This window comes from Petromyzon marinus, chromosome 26 (genome assembly GCF_048934315.1).
Source record: "Petromyzon marinus isolate PM22_M1 ecotype Great Lakes invasive population chromosome 26, UKy_Petmar_22M1.pri1.0, whole genome shotgun sequence".
Taxonomy (NCBI): domain Eukaryota; kingdom Metazoa; phylum Chordata; class Hyperoartia; order Petromyzontiformes; family Petromyzontidae; genus Petromyzon; species Petromyzon marinus.
This window is the reverse complement of record NC_133692.1, coordinates 126,097-146,144: the sequence shown is the minus strand read 5'-3', so window position 1 is coordinate 146,144 and position 20,048 is coordinate 126,097. Positions and strand designations below refer to the sequence as shown.

General features: G+C 50.4%; 1 protein-coding gene across 1 annotated transcript in view; it reads left to right on the top strand.

The window, feature by feature from the left end:
- LOC116946089 (cytoplasmic phosphatidylinositol transfer protein 1-like) overlaps window positions 1-20,048 on the top strand; it is a 120,456-nt gene that overhangs the window by 66,126 nt on the left and 34,282 nt on the right. The window contains exon 3 of the mRNA XM_032960934.2: window positions 14,782-14,930. Coding sequence (XP_032816825.1) covers window positions 14,782-14,930 — 149 coding nt within the window. The remainder of the gene's footprint in view (window positions 1-14,781; window positions 14,931-20,048) is intronic.

Below are 20,048 nucleotides of genomic sequence, written 5' to 3'. Positions count from 1 at the left end.
AGGAGCCGCCTGAAGAAGAGACCCTGGACCCCAAGCCCCGACGTCCTTCTAAGGGCCGGGGCTCAGTGTGGTGCCAGTGGTCGGTAGGCTAGGACCCTGAGGTTCCCTCTGCCCGACGTCCTTCTCAGGGCTGGGTCTGGAGGGGCCAGTGGTCAGAGACCCACCGGTTCCAGCTAGCCGGAGGGCTAATGCAGTAGTCAAGCCAATGGCTAGGGTACGATAGCCCGGAGGCTGTACCTCCACAGGTTGTGGGTAGAAGGGGCCATTACCCCTTGGTGTTAAGGACCTAGTGAGTCGTTGTTAAAGACATAAATAAAAGTATTGCTTCCTACTATGACTCCGTCTCCATCTACGACTACTACAACTGGTGTCAGAAGTGGCCGAATACTTTGCCGCCATGGAGACCAGACGGATGACACTCGCCAGGGCTCCGGATAAAAAGGCCGATGAAGAAACAGCTCCAGAGGGAGCCATGTCACAGCCGGAGGATGGTCCTTCCATGGGAGACCTACGACCTCCCCGGCCACCAATGGACTCACCACCAGCGGAAGGGAGGCTCCAGTCGGCACACTCCCACCTCGCCGACCTCCTGTATGCCACCGCTGCCATTCTCGACGAAATAACGCGGACGGGTCCAGGAGGGGAAGCTGCGGGGCCGGGCCAGCGGGCGAGTGGCATTCCCACCATCGCCGCAGGAGTTCCCGCGCAAAATTTTGAACGAACGGCCGGGAGCGATGTCCCTTCCGCGCGGCGTTACGTCACTTCCACCGGTAGTCACGGGCTCCCGGAACCACACGTCACTTCCACCCGGAGCGCCCGCCAATTGGACGCGGCGGCGTCATCAGCTACGCGACCACCGTTTTTGGAGGACATGCCGACGTCCGGTGCTCCCATGAACGCCGCAGCCGCTGCAGGAGAAGCGTCAACAACGAGTTGGGAGCCGGCGCTCCAACAACGCTTGCCGGCGCTGCAGGTTTTGAAGCCAAAGGGTGGTGACTGGATGGCTTTTTCACGGCACTTCATCTCCAATTGTGAGACAGCTGGGTGGACGGAGGGGGTGGCACTCCGGGCTCTCCCGTCCGCACTTGACGACGCGCTGGTCACCTTCCTCACCATCCCGAGGGCTCGGCGTGCGATGCTGCAGGACGCCCTCCACCACATGGCATTGGTGTACGGGCCCCCGTCATAGATCAGGCATCACTTCACCACCCGGACGAAGGAGGCTGATGAGACTCCCCTCGCCTTCCGAAGCGCGCTGCTGGCACTGGCCAAAGCTGCCTACCCTCGCATGGACAATGAGGGCATCGATGCTATAGTACTGGAGAAGCTTTTGATGCTGGCTCGTGAGCTGCACATTGCCGTTCACGTTACGGATGAAGACGATCTCTCCTCCCTGCGCGCTGCAAGATATCTGCACACGGAACTGCTCATCCAATGCGACAGGTGGGTGGCGGCATGCGCTGCACACACGGACATCCCGGTGGGAGAGACCCTGGACAACCAGGCCTTCGCATCACATCACGCCTCGAGCTGGAGGGCGGATGACCGGCCTCGCCAGGGCGAGTCACGACGGGGGAGACACGCTTCTCCGTGGACCGGGGGCCCCGTCACGTGCTACAACTGTGGACAACAAGGACACCTGTCACCTGGCTGTCCGGCTCCTCGACGACGCGCTCCGGGCCACCCGCCACCGTCTACCCGCCCGTCTGCAGCTTCACAGGGGCCACAGGCAAGTCGCGACGCACCACGCATTCGGCCCCTGCCCTCATCTCATACCCCTCACTCGGTTGCGTCGATCGATCGTATTGCGTTGGGAGTTCGGGATGGGAATGTCATACACCCTGAGTGGCCACTCCAACCGGGTCAATGGTCGGAGTTGGCCCATAGGGTCGTCGCTGCGACCACGGGTTCCTCCGTTATCATCGGCGCCATTGCAGGGATTGAAATTCGGTTACTGGTTGATACGGGGGCATCGGCAACCATTATTTCCGACCTCATCTACAACGTGCTGCCTAGACGTGTCGATCATTGACCCCTGTTGCTGTTCCTTGTTTCACTGCGAACGGGGGGTTCTTTGGGAATAATTGGTCAAATTAATGCCCAAATTTGTATTGGCGATATTAAATTGACACGTCCCATTTTGGTTTATAATACCCTTGCCGTTCCATGTTTGTTGGGCACTGATTTCCTCCGTAAAATGCCCATTAAAATCATGATTGACAAGGGCTGTATTGAGCTTCCTTTGGGCCGCCGTATGTCGTTCCTACCTCCACTCACCCGGTTGCGCACGGCCTGTGCGACAGTTCAGGCAATGGCGTCCCAGACGGTTCGGATTCCGCCGGGCACACATGCTTGTTCCGCTTCGGCTGCGTAAGCCACTCGAACCAGGGGGGATGTATGGAATGTTGCTGGCTCCATCCAACACAGCCGTACAGGGATTGGAGCTGGTGGGCGCACAGACACTCGTGCCTAGTACGAGCCAACCTTTCATCCAGGTGTTGAATGCGGGGTTGCGGACGAGGGTCGTGCCCCAGGGGGCCGTAATTGCTCACGTGTCACTAGCGCTCCACGGTGACCTTGTTGTGGGCCATGTGGATGACGCGCCTCGGTCGAACACGCATTCTGACCTCGATGACGGTTGGATAGATTCCCTTTGTTCTGCGCCTGGCGGACTTTACGATTCCTAGCGATCCCAATTACGCGTGTTACTCCGTGAATTTTCCGATGTTTTCAGTAAACACAAATTCGATATCGGACGCACTACCCTGCTGAACCATCACATTGATACAGGCGATTGTGCTCCCATTCGGCAGAATCCATTTCGGTTGAGCCCGGCTGAGAAGGAACATGTCCGGTTGGCCGTCAACAACATGCTGGCCGTGGACATCATTTCTCCATCCACCAGCCCCTGGGGGGCCCCGATTGTACTTGTCCAAAAACATGATGGCAGTTTGCGGTTTTGCGTTGACTTTCGGAAACTTAACAAAATTTCGTTGGCAGACGCATATCCACTCCCTCGGGTGGACGAATCTCTAGATGCCTTGGCGGGGGCGCGGTACTTTTCCCCCTTGGATCTTTTGTCCGGATTTTGGCAACTGCCCTTGGATGAGACGTTCAAACCTAAGACGGCGTTCCGTACGCCACAGGGTCTTTTTGAATTAATCGGTTGCCCATGGGTTTGCACTCGGCCCCAGCGACGTTCCAGAGACTCATGGAGCTGGTCCTCGCTGGGCTCCAGTGGGACTCATGTCTCATCTATCTTGACGATGTGATTGTTTTTAGTCATACATTCGAGGAACACTTGGATAGGTTGCGGGCTGTGTTTGTCAAGATGTGCGCTGCTAACCTCAAATTTAAACCCCCAAAATGTTTTCTATTGCGTTAATCGGTACGGTACCTCGGACACATTGTCAGTCGTATGGGCATTGCCACCGACCCTGAAAAAAACGATTGCGTCAGAACATGGGCGACGCCTACGTCTGTGGGCGAGGTCCGCAGCTTCATAGGGTTCGCGTCCTATTACCGCCGGTTTGTTGAGGGTTTCGCATCAATAGCCAAACCCCTTCATGCGCTGACGGCTAAAGGTGCTAAGTTTCAGTGGGGGAAGGTCGAGGACAGGGCGTTCAAGGCCCTTCGCGATGCCCTTGTCAGCGCTCCTCCCTTGTGTTACCCTAACTTTACCTTGCCTTTCATTCTGGACACTGATGCCAGTAACACGGGCATTGGCAGGGTGCTCTCCCAGGTCGTGAACGGCATCGAGCGCGTGGTCGCCTATGGCAGTAGGGTGCTGTCCCCGGCGGAGCAGCGCTACTGCGTTACTCGCTGCGAACTGCTGGCTATTGTTTTCTTTGTGCAACAGTACCATCCGTACCTGTATGGTAGGAACTTTACTGTTCGTTCCGATCACGCAGCGTTACAATACGCGCTGAAGATAGACCAGCCATCCGGCCAGTTGTCACGGTGGCTGGAGGTCCTACAGGACTATGCATTCATGGTGATCTACCGTAAGGGCACTCGGCATTCGAACGCTGATGGTATGTTGCGCCGTCCCCCGGGGGAAGGATGCGCGTGTTTTACAGGCTCTGGAAGGTGCAAATTGGCCGTTGTAGCTGCGCCTACCTCTCCCCTGGCTGCAGCAGCAGAGGTTATCAGCCCAGAGGACAGTTCTCCCAAGGACCAGCACGATTCGGTCGCCCGTGACTCATTGCTTGAGTTGCCTCTTGACGAATGGGGACGTCTCCAGATGGAGGATATCTCCCTCCTTAGACGTCGCCGCCGTACTGAACGTACAAGTACCTCGAATGGCCGGGAAAGTGTTGGGACATTCGTTTTGCGAGATGGTCTCCTCATGTCATGGGACGCCAGCTCTCGCCGTTACAGGGTTGTTGTTTCTACCGCTCTGCGGGGAAGGGCCGTGTGGGCCGCACACAAACAGCTCTTACATTTGGGTATTCATAAGACGCTCGACACTCTGAAATTGGATTTCTTTTGGCCAGGAATGGCCTACGATGTCGCTGACTTGCTAAAAAGTTGCACACAGTGTGCATGGCGGAAGCACCTAGCTACGCCAGCCTGGCCACCGCTTCAGTCAATTCAAGTGTCCCTCGTCAACGAACTGGTGGCGCTGGACATTATTGGGCCTTTTCCGGTCACTGCCCGGGGTAATAAGTACCTATTGGTTGGGGTCGAGTATTTCACCCGCTCGCCCATGGCCTGGCCCCTCCCCAACCAGTCGGTGGCGGCCGTTGCGGAGGCCTTTCTCCAGGGCTATGTCCTGGATAAGGGCGCCCTGGAATGGCTGTTGACCGACCAGGGAAATAACTTTTCATCTGTCCTTCTGCGGGAGGTTTGCGACCTGTTAGGCACCCAGAAGGTGCGCACTTCCCCCTACCATCCGCAGACCGATGGTATGGTCGAGCGTCTGCACCGGACGATTACCTCTATGTTGTGCCATCAAGTAGATGAGGCGCAGCTTGACTGGGATCTCTGCATACCCGGGGTTCTGGCCGCGTACCGATTGGCACCTCACGCAGCCACGGGTTATTCGCCCTTCTGCTTGATGTACGGCTGGGATGTTGACCCCCCCATGGACGTGCAACTGCAGGTCAAACCAGCCGCGTTGCGGTCGAAACTGTCCGACCACATTCGGTTCAATATACAGAAGTTGGTCGAGGCGCGGGTATAACTCCGGGGCGAGGCAACGGGCGAATGAACGTCTGCACAACCACCGTGTATCCATACACACATGGTCTGTGGGGGACGAGGCATGGTTACACTGCCCCCAAATACCCTTGGCGACGTCGTCAAAATTTATCAAACCCTAGCGGGGTCCAGTGGACATTGTTCGGGTGGTTCGGGACCAGTGCGTTTGGGTTGCGTGCAGGCGGCGCTCATGGTTTGTTCACCCGTCACGCCTGAAATCCTACATCACGCCACTCACTGTCACCTCATGTTCATCTCGCAGGGGCCGTGCGCGTGGTGTGTCCGATGACCTGGGTGGTTGTTCTCCTGACCCTTCCTATGCACCATGCCGTTTTGCCGCTCCCCCGGTTGCCACAGGAGTGAGTTCTCCGACGGTGCTCACGCCGATGAATCGCCGTGCTGCTCCGCCGGCCGTCCGACAGGGCGGTCCATCGCCCGGCCCCTGCCAGCCCCCACCGGGGACTCCTGGCCCTTATGATGGTCCCGCTACGAGGACTCGCTCCAAACTTCCCCAGTTCTCTTAGGGCCTGTCACCACTTACCCACACTGTCCGCCTCCTCCTCCTGTGGATGCGTCGGTCAATGACTCACTTGTCCCTTCTTCGTTCTGCCGGTGCATTCGTCGACGGGTGGGATTCAGGGCGCAAGGGGAGTCTAAAATGCGTGTGGACGGGTTCGGTTTTTGTATGTTTTGTTCATAGTGGGTAATTGTACAGGTGGGTTGAGGTGAATCCTGATGGTTGCTACTGTTTCATTGTTGCAGAGGCACACGAGTTCATGTTCAGTTTTTTTTATTGTTGAAAAGTGAGGCTTGTTGTCATGGCAGCCGGGACGGCTGCGGGCTATACAGGGGGGGGGGGGGGGGGGTGATGTGATGGTCACTCTGTAAACACGCACACGCTACACAGTACCTACCAGAGCGGGGTCATTGATAACCCTGACCAAGACCCCGCCTGTGGGGTAGAGGCTGTGAAGTGTGTGTGGGATCCCCCAGAACCCTGGCCCTAGGCAGAAAGCGGGATTAAACAAACACAGATTGGTTGGGCTTCCTGTGGCCAGAACCCCTCCTTAGGGGAGGGGGCTGTGAGGGATCTGTGTACCCTCGGAACCCCGCTCCTCGGTGGGGGAATCGTATAAAAGGCGGGCTCCTGAGAGCAGAGTTCAGTTCGTCTCAAGCCGAAGCCAAGAAGCCGCTTGAAGAAGAGACCCTGGACCCCAAGCCCTGACGTCCTTCTAAGGGCCGGGGCTCAATGTGGTGCTAGTGGTCGGTAGGCTAGGACCCTGAGGTTCCCTCAGCCCGACGTCCTTCTCAGGGCTGGGTCTGGATGGGCCCAGTGGTCATTGACCCACCGGTGCCAGCGGTGGGTCAGCCTCCCCTAGGTCCAGCTAGCCGGAGGGCTATAGCAGTAGTCAGGCCAATGGCTAGGGTACGATAGCCCGGAGGCTGTACCTCCACAGGTTGTGGGGTTGAATCTAGCTCTGACTGAATCCATTCACACTGACTCAGAGTCTACAATTGCTAGGCATCAAGGTAACTGGTAATCATTTGTCTTTTTCAGAGCCTGCTTAACGGTATGTTAAGCTGGTTGTGCCTCAGGCTTGTTCCATCTGGGCTGGCCCTCTAGCTGCTACCGTAGGCGCACACCAGGCTCAACATCCCTGGTGAGTCGGTACAGTCAGCAGCTGCCAACGCCGAATCCCGGGTGGCGGTTAACTAACCCGGAAAACTCAGCTTGTCTGAGCCTGGGCATGTGGAACCCCTAGTGGATGAAATTCCACCAAAAGGGTATTTGGACCTTCGACTGCAACCAGGACCATCTCCAGTCGTCTTGACTACAGTGAGGGAAAAAAGTATTTGATCCCCTGCTGATTTTGTACGTTTGCACACTGACAAAGAAATGACCAGTCTATAATTTTAATGGTAGGTTTATTTGAACAGTGAGAGACAGAATAACAACAACAAAATACAGAAAAGCGCATGTCAAAAATGTTATAAATTGATTTGCATTGTAATGAGGGAAATAAGTATTTGACCCCTCTGCAGAACATGAGACTTAGTACTTGGTAGCAAAACCCTTGTTGGCAATCACAGAGGTCAGACGTTTCTTGTAGTTGGCCACCAGGTTTGCACACATCTCAGGAGGGATTTTTTCCCACTCCTCTTTGCAGATCTTCTCCAAGTCATTAAGGTTTTGAGGCTGACGTTTGGCAACTCGAACCTTCAGCTCCCTCCACAGATGTTCTATGGGATTAAGGTCTGGAGACTGGCTAGGCCACTCCAGGACCTTAATGTGCTTCTTTTTGAGCCACTCCTTTGTTGCCTTGGCCGTGTGTTTTGGGTAATTGTCATGCTGGAATACCCATCCACGACCCATTTTCAATGCCCTGGCTGAGGGAAGGAGGTTCTTACCCAAGATTTGACGGTACATGGCCTCGTCCATCGTCCCTTTGAGGTGAAGTTGTCCTGTCCTCTTAGCAGAAAAACACCCCCAAAGCACAATGTTTTCACCTCCATGTTTGACGGTGGGGATGGTGTTCTTGTGGCCATAGGCAGCATTCCTCCTCCTCCAAACACGGCGAGTTGAGTTGATGCCAAAGAGTTCCATTTTGGTTTCATATGACCACAACACTTTCACCCAGTTGTCCTCTGAATCATTCAGATGTGAATTGGCAAACTTCAGACGGGCATGTATATGTGCTTTCTTGAGCAGGGGGATCTTGTGGGTGCTGCAGGATTTTAGTCCTTCACGGCGTAGTGTGTTACCAATTGTTTTCTTGGTGACTGTTCCCAGCTGCCTTAAGATCATTGACAAGATCCTCCCGTGTAAGGTCTGTGCTGATTCCTCACCGTTCTCATGATCATTGCAACTCCACGAGGTGAGATCTTGCATGGTGCCCCAGGCCGAGGGAGATTGACAGTTCTTTTGTGTTTCTTCCATTTGCGAATAATCGCACCAACTGTTGTCACCTTCTCACCAAGCTGCTTGGCAATGGTCTTGTAGCCCATTCCAGCCTTGTGTAGGTCTACAATCTTGTCCCTGACATCCTTGGAGAGCTCTTTGGTCTTGGCCATGGTGGAGAGTTTGGAATCTGATTAATTAATTGCTTCTGTGGACAGGTGTCTCTTTTATACAGGTAACAAGCTGAGATTAGGGGCACTCCCTTTAAGAGTGTGCTCCTAATCTCAGCTCGTTACCTGTATAAAAGACACTTGGGAGCCAGAAATCTTTCTGATTGAGAGGGGGTCAAATACTTATTTCCCTCATTAAAATGCACATCAATTTATAACATTTTTGACATGCGTTTTTCTGGATTTTTTAAATTATTATTCTGTCTCTCACTGTTCAAATAAACCTACCATTAAAATTATAGACTGATCATTTCTTTGTCAGTGGGCAAACGTACAAAATCAGCAGGGGATCAAATACTTTTTTCCCTCACTGTACATCTTGCCACTGGGTACAGATGGGGCTAGTCGAGAGAGTGAGGTTGACGCTGCGCAAATAACCCTCACTTAAATACAAGTTCTCTGCGCAAGTCATGGCACTTTTTACCATCGTCATTATCCAAGTCCTGTGGCGATGGTAGAGCGACGAATCAGCAGGCACGGATATGCTGGAAGCTGTAGCCGCAAACCTGCACACAGGCGGCTCAGGATATTGGTCGTTTCCTCACTAGACCGAAGCAGCAGTGAAGTCCAGCAGCACCCTGAGTGACTGAGAAGCCCTGTTCAGAATCACGCTGCTTACTGCCATAGTGAGGAAAGGGTTATAAAAAGTACCCTAAACATTGCCTGCTTCAAAACATCCTGGCCAGCCTACCGCAGCTGGAGGGATCCCATACTTGCGGTCGAAAAACAAATAAAATGAAAAAGACCAAAGTCATACCACTCACTGTTGGCGCCTGGAATGTGCGCACTTTGATGGACACATCCGGATCAAAAAGACCTGAGAGATGCACAGCCCTCGTGGGCAGAGAGCTAGCCAGATATAATGTGGATGTTGCTGCCCTTTGTGAGACCCGACTGGCCAATACTGGACAGGTGACTGAAGTGGGTGCAGGTTACACATTCTTCTGGAGTGGACGAGGCCAGGAGGAGAGACGTGATGCTGGTATTGGTTTTGCAGTAAAAACCACCTGGTCAACCAACTAGCAAGCCAACCCATGGGGATAAACGACCATTTAATAACTTTAAAGCTCCACCTATTGGGTAAAAAGGAGGCCACCATCATCAGTGCCTATGCCCCTACCATGACCAACTCTGACGAGATCAAAACCAAGTTTTATAATGACCTAGAAGTCATTATTGCTGCCAGAGCCAGCTCTGACAAACTCCTGATACTTGGTGACTTCAATGCCAGAGTTGGAAGTGACCATCAATAATGGAATGGAGTCATAGGTGCACATGGCATTGGAAAATGTAACAGCAACGGTCTTCTGCTGCTGCAAACTTGCTCTGAATTTGACTTGCTCATCACCAACACGATATTCCAACTACCAAAGCGTAAGAAAACTTCATGGATGCATCCTCGTTCACACCACTGGCACTTGATTGACTACGTCATCATGAGGAGGAGCGACCGGCACGATGTCAGGGTGACCAAGGCAATGTGTGGTGCTGAATATTGGACTGACCATCGTCTCATCTCCGGATTAAGCCTCCCAGACGCCTACAAGTAAAAATACGTGGCAAGCGTCTTCACATCACTCGCCTACAACAGGAACACACCAGACTGGCCTTTGTTGAGGCTCTAGACCATCACCTGGAGTCTCTAAGCTTCGAGCATACAGACGCTGAGGCAGACTGGACTGCTCTCAAGACCGTGTTGCATTCTACAGCTCTTGAATCACTTGGTGTTCCCATACATACACATCAAGATTGGTTTTATGAGAACGATGCAGAAATCCGAGCACTCCTTGATGAAAAACATCGCCTGCATAAAGCATATCTGAATGACAGCAGCTCAAGCTTAAATACAGCTGCCTTCCTCAACATTCGCAGGGTTGTCCAGCAGAGACTCAGAGTCATGCAAGACACCTGGCTGTGCGCAGAAGCTGCGGAGTTTCAGTCCTACGCTGACAGTAACAACACCAAGTGCCTCTATTATGCACTCAAGCAGGTCTATGGTCCGTAACACTCAGGAACTTCACCTCTCCTGAATGCAGATGGAACAACACTCCTCACAGAGAAGGACAAAATACTTGCAAGGTGGGCTGAACACTTCAGCGCAGTCCTTAACCAGCCATCATGCATAAATGAGGAGGCAATTGTGAGACTGCCTCAAGTTGAAATAAACCAGTCCCTTGCTGTTCTACCATCCATTGAGGAAACCAGCAAAGCCATAAGCCTCCTCTCATTAGGCAAAGCTCCAGGGTCCGATGCAATTCCAGCGGAAATCTACAAGGCTGGAGGGCCTCGCTTAGTCGAGAAACTGGCTGACCTCTTCCAGTTTCTGTGGAAATTAGAAGCCGTTCCCCAGGAGTTCAAGGATGCCTCTATAATCCATCTTTATAAGAGGAAAGGCGATCGGCACGCCTGCGACAGCCATAGAGGCATCTCCATACTATCAATCACTGGCAAAATTTTGGCAAGAATCCTTCTGAACCGCCTAATTGTCCACCTAGACCAAAGTCTGCTACCTGAGAGTCGGTGTGGTTTCAGAAAAGACCGTGGAACCACTGACATGGTATTTTCTGCCTGGCAGTTACAGGAGAAATGCCAAGAACAAAATGTTGATCTATATATGGCTTTCGTTGCTCTAACAAAAGCATTCTACACAGTCAGCCGGGAGGGCCTATGGAAGATCATGGCCAAGTATGGGTGTCCAGACAAGTTCATTAGCACCGTGCGAAAACTCCATGATGGCATAATGGCCAGCATCAGAGACCAGCAAGAACTCTCTGATCTGTTCCCAATCACAAACGGGGTGAAGCAAGGCTGCGTTTTAGCACCATTGCTCTTCAGCATGGTGTTTTCTGCCATGCTGCAAGACTCATTCCAGAACCACAACACTGGGATTAGCTTCATCTACCGTTTTGACGGTGGGCTTTTCAATCTGCGGAGGATGCAAGCCAAAACTAGAGTGGAGGAAGTCACTGTTCGAGAACTTTTGTTTGCTAATGACTGTGCTCTGGCTGCTGGCTCAAATAAAGATCTACAGGACAGTATGGACCACTTCTCCTCAGCTTGTAACAACTTCAGACTAACAATCAGCATAAAGAAGCATGAAATCCTATACCAACGTGCTCCTGGGAAACCCTACACTGAGCCCACCATCTTTGTGAATGGGCAAAAGCTTTCAGCCGTTGACAAGTTTACTTACCTTGGTAGTACTCTGTCTCGCGCTATGCACATACATGATGAAGTTAACATCAGGATTGTCAAGGCCAGTGCAGCCTTTGGACGTCTACGTGACTCGGTATGGGAAAGGACTGGCATCAAGCAGGAGACAAAACTGAAGGTCTATCGGGCTGTTGTCTTACCAACTCTTGTGTATGGGTGCGACGCCTGGACAGTATACCAGCGCCATGCCAATAAATTTAATCATCTCCACTTGAGCTGTCTGAGGAAACTGCAAAGGATCAAGTGGCAAGACAAAATCCCTGATACAGAAGTCCTCGGCAAGGCCAATATCCCCAGCATCCACACCTTGCTTAAGAAGGAACAGCTTACATGGACTGGCCACGTGACCAGAATGCCTTGTGCGAGACTGCCAAAACAAGTATTCTTTGGTGAGCTGAAGAATGGCAAGCGAGCGCAAGGTGGCCCCAAAAAGCGCTACAAGGACACCCTTAAGCTTCCTTGAAGAGCTTTGGATTCAACCTGAAAAGCTGGGAACCCCTAGCTCAGGACCGACCTGCCTGGAGAAGAAAAGTACAGGGCGGTGCAGTCCTCTGTGAGATTAGGAAAAGCTCCTGTGCTATCTTGAAGAGGCAGCAGCGCAAATCTACCAAGGAAGGACTTGTGGCTGCACCTCAGAGCTCTACATCCTCCCTGACCTGTCCAGTGCTGCCACAGAAAATTCCGGGCTCGGATTGGCCTGTTCAGCCATCTGCGCAATCCTCAAAACCCAACAAAATGACAAACGTGCCATGGTCATCATCAACTTGATGGACGAACAAGAGAGAGAGGTTGATGGTAGATAAACCTTTCTTAAACTTGGCTTGTTCATTTGATTGGTTGGTCTCTATATCTTTTACAGATTTCTGTCCATGCCATCGTCTTTTTTTTTACATCCCTGTCTCTTTACATCTCTCCTCCTAATCGTGTCTTTTTCCATTTCAGACAATGTGTTATCCTTTTACTTTTTAACCCTTGCTCCCACTCTAAATGCACCCGTTACCCTGCCAATCTGTTACCCTGCCAATTGCTGCATTATTTTAATTGGTGACAAATATTTAATCACTTCTCTCCTCGAGGCATTTTAATCTATTGCCTAGAGTTGGTCTAAAATTGGCTGCCTCATGACCTAGATTTGTTATGTTAGCTGTCTTCATTGTTTTACTGCAATTAGCTTTTCTGTCTCTTGGGCTATGTTGAAGTGCAGCTTGCCCCCTGTTAATAACAAGTTTAAATTTGGGGCGCTCTTGAGAAAGCCCTATTGCTGGATTTGTAAAATGCACTGATTGAAGTTGGGGAAAAAACAATATTAATATAATGGCCATTCAGCCGACACAACAAAAATGTTGCGGTCCGTAATAGTTCATCCTTCCGGTGGTTACTGGGTTTACTGCTACCTTGTCATTCATTGCTTATGTTCACTGACGCAGCAATATTTTACCTCATGTCAAGAATGGACACGTATCTGCACGTGGATGTATAGAAGGGGTGTAATGATTTTCCAACTTCGTGATGCAATCATTTGTGGCAATTCAGAGTTGCGATTTAATCAAGAATATATTTTTTTACGTATGCTATACATCGTGGTGAATTTAGCTGCCACTAGTGGCTGCTGAGGTCATGTGTACTCTGAACATACGAATTGAAACAACATTTTGTTACACGTGATTCCTCGCACGCGTCATAAACTTAAAAATAAATATTAATTGTTGAACCTGCAACACTGCACGTGGTACGCTTTATGAACTGACCATGTATGGTGCCCCAAGTGGACACACATCCATTGTTGCAACGCACCCATACGGCAGTGCGGAAATTATTTGTAAATGGGAAACTGCAGGGCCGATGGCTTCACGTCAACGTCAATGGGGCACACGTACAGACGCCAGAGTGTGTGGCAGTGAGCTTACCGCCACCATGATCGTCACGGTGTTGACTGCAGCAATACAGCAGGGCGATGCAGCACAGACACTGCAGGGTTTTTATTGCCGGGATCAAATTATGAATGCTGAGTGTGATGGCTTCACATCAACAAGGTTGCCACCGTAACACGACCTTCAAAATAAAGGTACAATGGGCAAAGATGTTGTTTAGTACACCGAGAGTACTGTTTGTTGCTAGCCGCTTGGTGTTGAAAGGTATTCTTAAGCCGTTGGGCTTGTGTTCAGCACCTTAGATTCATTACTCGAAGAAAAGAGAAGGCTCGTGGCTTATAATAATGACAGAGAGGTAGCCTAAGCAATTAATATTCTACCGTGGAGATAATGGATTGTGGCATTGTGAGACTGACAGAGGGCAGGAGCTTGGGGAGGCTTTCATCTCACAGTGCGTCATGGCTGATGATGATTATGATTGGGAGTTGCATACACAAGTTGCATACACAAGCCATCCGATTCTCGTTCATTTTCGATTAATTTAGCAGGTCCCATTTATTTTCCCAGATAGTCATGGATACTAGTGTAGAGGAGAGAAATACGCAGTGCACACAGTTAAGTAGGTGCAACTGAGGTCGAACTGATGTGCGTGTTGCAACATGAGATTTGCACAGACAAGCCGCCAGTAATTAAGGGGAGAAGCGGGTGCAACCGAGGTCGAACAGGTGCTACGCTGTGACCGGAGGTGGGCGCCGGGCGGGTGATGGCTGAACCCCCGGCCTGGGACAGACGGTTAAACGGGTCTGAGGGAGTGTAGGTGAGGGCAGCGGTGGAGATGCGAAGTTGCTATGTGCGGAGTCGCTGTGCGCGGAGTCGCCGAGTGCTCAGACGCTGCGCGCGGAGTCGCCGATTGCGTAGACGCCGCGCGCGGAGTGTAGGATAAGTGAGTTTCAGAATAGATAAGAGCGGGAAGAAGTTAAGCATATGTAACCGTACAGATAGTTATAGGAGTGCCTATAACTGGTGCAGGAACAGGTGAATAAAGTGTAAGCAAGTGACTTGTTACAATGTGTCGGTGTGAGTAATTTTTGAAGACACTACACTAGGTTCCACCAATAGCCACCACTCCTCATCGTCGCAGCCTAGCGGAGTTCTAGTGCAATACACAAAGGACATGTTATTCAAAGTGTGTGTGCGCACACTCACTCCTTACTGAGTAATTATCTAAAATACCCCTTTTGCTTTGGTGCCTCGAGATGTACTGCGTGGGAGGCTTAGCGGTATAAATATTAAATGATGATGTAACGGTGTGTGGCTGGCATGGCCACGTTTCCCCCCCCTCGCATGTATTTGTGTGTGCTGGCAGTACCGTGTTGGACAGCTGTACATGATCAGCAAGCACAGCCACGAGCAAAGCGACCGCGGGGAGGGCGTGGAGGTGGTGTCGAACCAGCCGCACCTGGACCCCACGCATGGCACGGGCCAGTACACTGAGAAGAGGCTGCACCTGTCCAGGTGCCACGAGCATTTTGTCAGCCAGGCTCTGTAAGGGGGAATTTGTGGTCCTTATTTAGTCCCACAAAACTGAGAGCAGCACACGTGTTAGTTAGAAAGAGGGCTTTCACCCATATGGCCAAAGAATTTGTACATTTAAATTAGGCTCCGGCTCTCACCCTCTCACCAAGTGCTCTTTCATTCCCAGGAGTATGGCAGGAAAAGTGGAAGATAATAAAAGTGATGATGGGAAATGAAAATACAAATCTTCTTTGGTTCTAGAATGAGAATAAAATAAAATAAGACAATAAAATTCTCACGAAGTTTTGGCCACAACACAAGTAGCCTTCTTCAGGTGAAAGAACAGAACTGTCGAGACGACAGTGCTTCACTGAGCGCTGCTAAGATTCGTAGCGTCTTTTAAGCTCGGTGAGAGGTGTGGAGTGCCTTGACAAAGGAGTTTACATATCAAAGCAGGATAATTTAGCATTGAAATAGCTGAGGGATTAGCTTGTGACAGAAATAGCTGTTGATAATAAAGGTTTTTGGGTTAGATCGCGTTATTTAGAAATGTGGCGTAACCCTCCACCACCCGACACGGCCAATCAGCAAAAAAAGTGTCACGTTGACAAAAGACAAATAATTCACTACTTTAGCCCACCGGTGTGTTGAAGAGTGAATCCACAACATTTACAGTTTGAGTACGACATTTCGCTGGTAATTACATCCAGCATCATCATTCTGGCGAATTCGCTGGCATTGCCACTTAATACCTCTCACACCACGGTTAATGGTATGGTTTATAATATGGAGTATAACAGCGCATTGTGGCTGTTTCTCTCTCTCCCCTCCTCCGTTCCGAGCATGGATTGACTCGTCCGTCTGAACGTCGCTGTCCGTGGTGCTGGCGTTGAGGGGAAGAAAAACCGCCATTTTTCGCCATATGGCATTGTGATATATAACGACTTATTGTTGGTGGCTCGGCTGATTGGAGAGTATATAGAGTTTATTGATAACATTGAGGTAGCTTATATTTTAGTTTTTTTATTGGTTTACTATTTGGTATTCATTATATAGTGTAGTGTATAACCAGTTGCTTTGTGATTAATAGCTCAGCTTATTGAAGAATATATTAAGTACATTTATTATATTGATGTAATATAGACTTAGTTTTTTTTCACATCGGTTTACTGTATGATAGTTGGGTAGTTGGAGGCCTTTAGCGTCCATATACTAAATGCCTCTGTTGATATGTAAACTTTGACTTTAACACAGCTATTTCTGTCACAAGCCAATCCCTCAGCTATTTCAATGCTAAATTATCCTGCTTTGATATGTAAACTCCTTTGTCAAGGCGCTCCATGCCTCTCACTGACTTAAAAGACGCTACGAATCTTAGCAGCGCTCATTGAAGCACTGTCGTCTCGACAGTTCTGTTCTTTCACCTGAAGAAGGCTACTTGTGTTGTGGCCGAAACGTCGTGAGAATTTTATTGTCTTATTTTATTGTATTATTTTATTCTCATTCTTCATGACTTTACCGAAATAACCAAAGAAGATGAATCCTTGCAGTCACGAAAGCTTTAAATCGGAAAATACAAATGTCATCACTACAACCAGGAACAGTGCTGGTGGTGTAATGTGCGATGTGCATACTTTTGCATCATGCAGTATAAACCCCACCATTCCCAAAGCCAACTGCATCCGCCTCAAAACTATAGCTTTTACGCTCGCCTGTTTCCCGTTTTATTTGTTTCATATGCCTTTCAAGCTCTAGGCTCGCAGTGCTGCAGCTCGTGCTGTATGTGACAGTATTTTCACGATCAACGGTACCAGCGCACGTTGTACCTGTTTACTGCACTCAGCTCACGGACGGACGGATGCGTCTTGCCTCGATATGCAGTGTTCTGCAGCATTAACGTTAATTTGACCCATCCTGGATTTACCTCGAAAATCAGAGGCTAGCGACGACTGCGCACGACATCCACGCTTGGTTCCCGAACCACCCACCCAACCCTGCATCTGCCTTCTCTTCAGACACGGAATCCATTACTGCCACAGTGCTAAAAATAAACGTTTGCTGTTGCCAACGATAGTGGATTTAGCTGCATGTAGCTGTCGAGAGTCCCTTGTACACTGCTAGAGATCGTTAGTGTTGTATTGTTTTTGCTCTAAACTCTGCACTTGTTCATAATAGTTTTTATTTTAGAAACTTGTTTTCTAAGGCGATATGGTTTGCACTCATGAGCGACTGCAGATTTCTAATAAAAGTAAAATTGGATACATTTTATCAGTCCTACCATGTAATGAACTGCGTTATCGTCTGAGATATACGTACATTTACATAGTTTTATTTTTGGTGCGTATTGGATAAAGGTATGTGTTGTGAACATTTAATAAAAAGCTAAATATTTGATCTCTTCCTCTTACAGTATGCTGAGATGTGGTCTCATTGTGATGCTTTACAAATTCTATTTGTTTTGGATTTGTGAACATTTCGAAATACATTTGTAAAGACGACTTAACATATTAGAGATCCCACTGTAACCGCCCAGAGTCTCCCGTGCATCTCCCTTATATCTCAACACGAGACAATGCCCCACCTTCTCGATCATTCTCGCCGACTCTGGACGCTCGCTCCACCGGCAGACTCTACCTACCGTCCTCTTGCGTCACCTTACCACGTTCCCTTATCGAACATTTCCGTAGCCACCAATCCCTTCGCACTCACAACTGATATCCCTGTCATTACCTCCCGTGGCCACTAGTCCCCTCACAAATGTATTTCAATATATTTTAAAAATATTGGCAAAGGTGGTCTCATGAAAGCAGACAACACAGCAATGTAATTGGCTGATTGACCTTAGACCTTTGGGGCTCACATGTTTATTTCACTGGATTAATGTCTTCCTCATCAATTACCTGGTTTCTAGCATACTTTATGTAATATTACCATCCTTGGAGGGCTGATTGCTGGCTCTGTATATGCATTTAAATGATCATCATCGGTCAGGATCTATCCACTGTGGCATGAAGGCCTCCCCAAGCCATCGCCATCCCCTCATGGTCATGTGATGCAACGATCCGTCAAGATGTTGCACTTCAGCTGAGCTCAGTGCTCCATCTCCTCTGCACTTATTATTGCGTGTGATCCCTCCTTTGGCTGCCACTCCGTCGTTTGTCTTGACCATCGGCCATCTTTCCATTGGCAACGCGTGCTGATGAGATGACACGATATCTCTAAAGAGCATTCACTCTCTGATCCACGAGTTTCTGCCTCTCGGTGTAAATCCCTGCATGCACCATCGCTCCATGCTTATGTATTCCATTATCTCTATCGGTGTCCATGTTAGGGATACCTTATACAGTGGCTATAGCAAGGGTGGTGACGATGCAGCGATTAATAGAATAACGTCGACGATGAAGCTTACAATACAATAATGGAATTGTGCGTCACTATTGATCACAATGAAAAAAAAAATGATTCTTGAATTGAATTCATGTTCTTGAATTCTACATTCGTTGAATTGCAAGGATTGTAACACCTCTCGTACTGTATATAGCAAAAACAACTAGTTTTGGCTATTAAGTGGTGGTGATGTAACCACGGACATGTGCCAGGTTAGATACACCGAGAGACGAAAATACACGTAGAGACATTTACTTCTATACAGTAGTAGGGGATAATGCTAGCCCACTTCACGCTCAGCTATCCCTGGGCAGACTATCTAGGTTGCAGATTAATCGTGCTTATGAAACAATATATATGTGTAGCGACATCGCTGCATGTCGCTGTGTGTGGCGAGTCTGGGAAAGGCACGACATGCAATTTATTGCCACCACGGACACGGCTGATTGGGGATGCAGTACCGGCCCTAGCGGGGCTCGGGCAGCACTGACCAACAATCAGGTAATGACTTTATGTGCAGTGCCAGCCCCTACAGAATAGGGGGCGAGAGTGCCGGCCTCAGAACGGGGTTGCGGGGAGCCATGGCACTCTGGTTGAACCCCGAGGACACGTGACCGGAGATGTCTACCCTGGGACCCCCAAAGGGGGGGCTGGGGGGACCACTTGTCCAGTGGAGAGCCTCCTCGAGAGTTCCAGAAGGGGGTCGTGGCTAGGGGCGGAGCGAGTTCCGCCACACAGGCTAAAAAGCCGGGTCCCCAGGGGGACAGGTGGCTGTTGTCTTCATGAAGAAACCTACGTTCTACGCCAGAAGATGATCTCCAACTCCAGGACCCGGACCCGAGTTGGGGTCCGGTCCATGATAGCTTACTCTGAGTGTTAAATTAGCTAGCCTGGTGGTCTTACCACCCTAGGTTATCTGGTAAAGGGGCAGTTACCCCTCTGTGTTATAGTGTTGAGTTAATAAATGTGTTGCCTCCAATGTTAAGCCTGAGTCTCTGTCTGTACCCACTACAACTGGTTGGAAGTGGCCAGACGTTCTTGAGTTAAAATAACTCTAGATTATGGAGACTAGGCAGAAGGTTCGTACCAGGTCTCTGGATGAAGAGGACGATGATCCAACAGCCCCGGGGATGGCAGCCCCGGAGGAGGGAGGAGAGTCGCCGCCAGTGGAGCAGCACGCCGTCCGGCCGTACGACGGCTCGCCACCATCATGGAGGGCGTTCCGGGTGGCACGCTCCCACCTTGCCGAGCTTCTCCATGCCGCGGCATCCATTCTGGACAAAATCCACCATGGGGAGCCAGCAGCAGAGGAAAGAGAGCTGAGCCGGGCCGCAATTCCCACCGTTTCCGGGTTTCCCGCCGAAAACGTTGCAGTTCCTGCCGAAACTCTCCACCAACTGGGAGTCTTCGCAGTTCCCACCTAGGATTCCTGCCAATTGGGAGCCGCTGCGGTGCAGCCCGCACATATGGCTGCCATCTTGCCTGCTGAGCAGAGCGGAGTTCCCGCCAAAATCAAAGTTGCGCCGCCATCGCCGGCTCCCGCCCCATCTCTTCAGCGTCGTCTACCCATCTTGAAGAAGTTCTCAGCCGCGGGAGGCGACTGGGCGGCCTTACAGCGGCGCTTCCTCTCCAACTGCGAGATGGTGGGATGGACGGAGGCGCTGGGGGCACTTCCCACCGCCCTGGATGACGATGCCCTGGCGGCGCTGGTCACCATCCCGCTGGGGGACA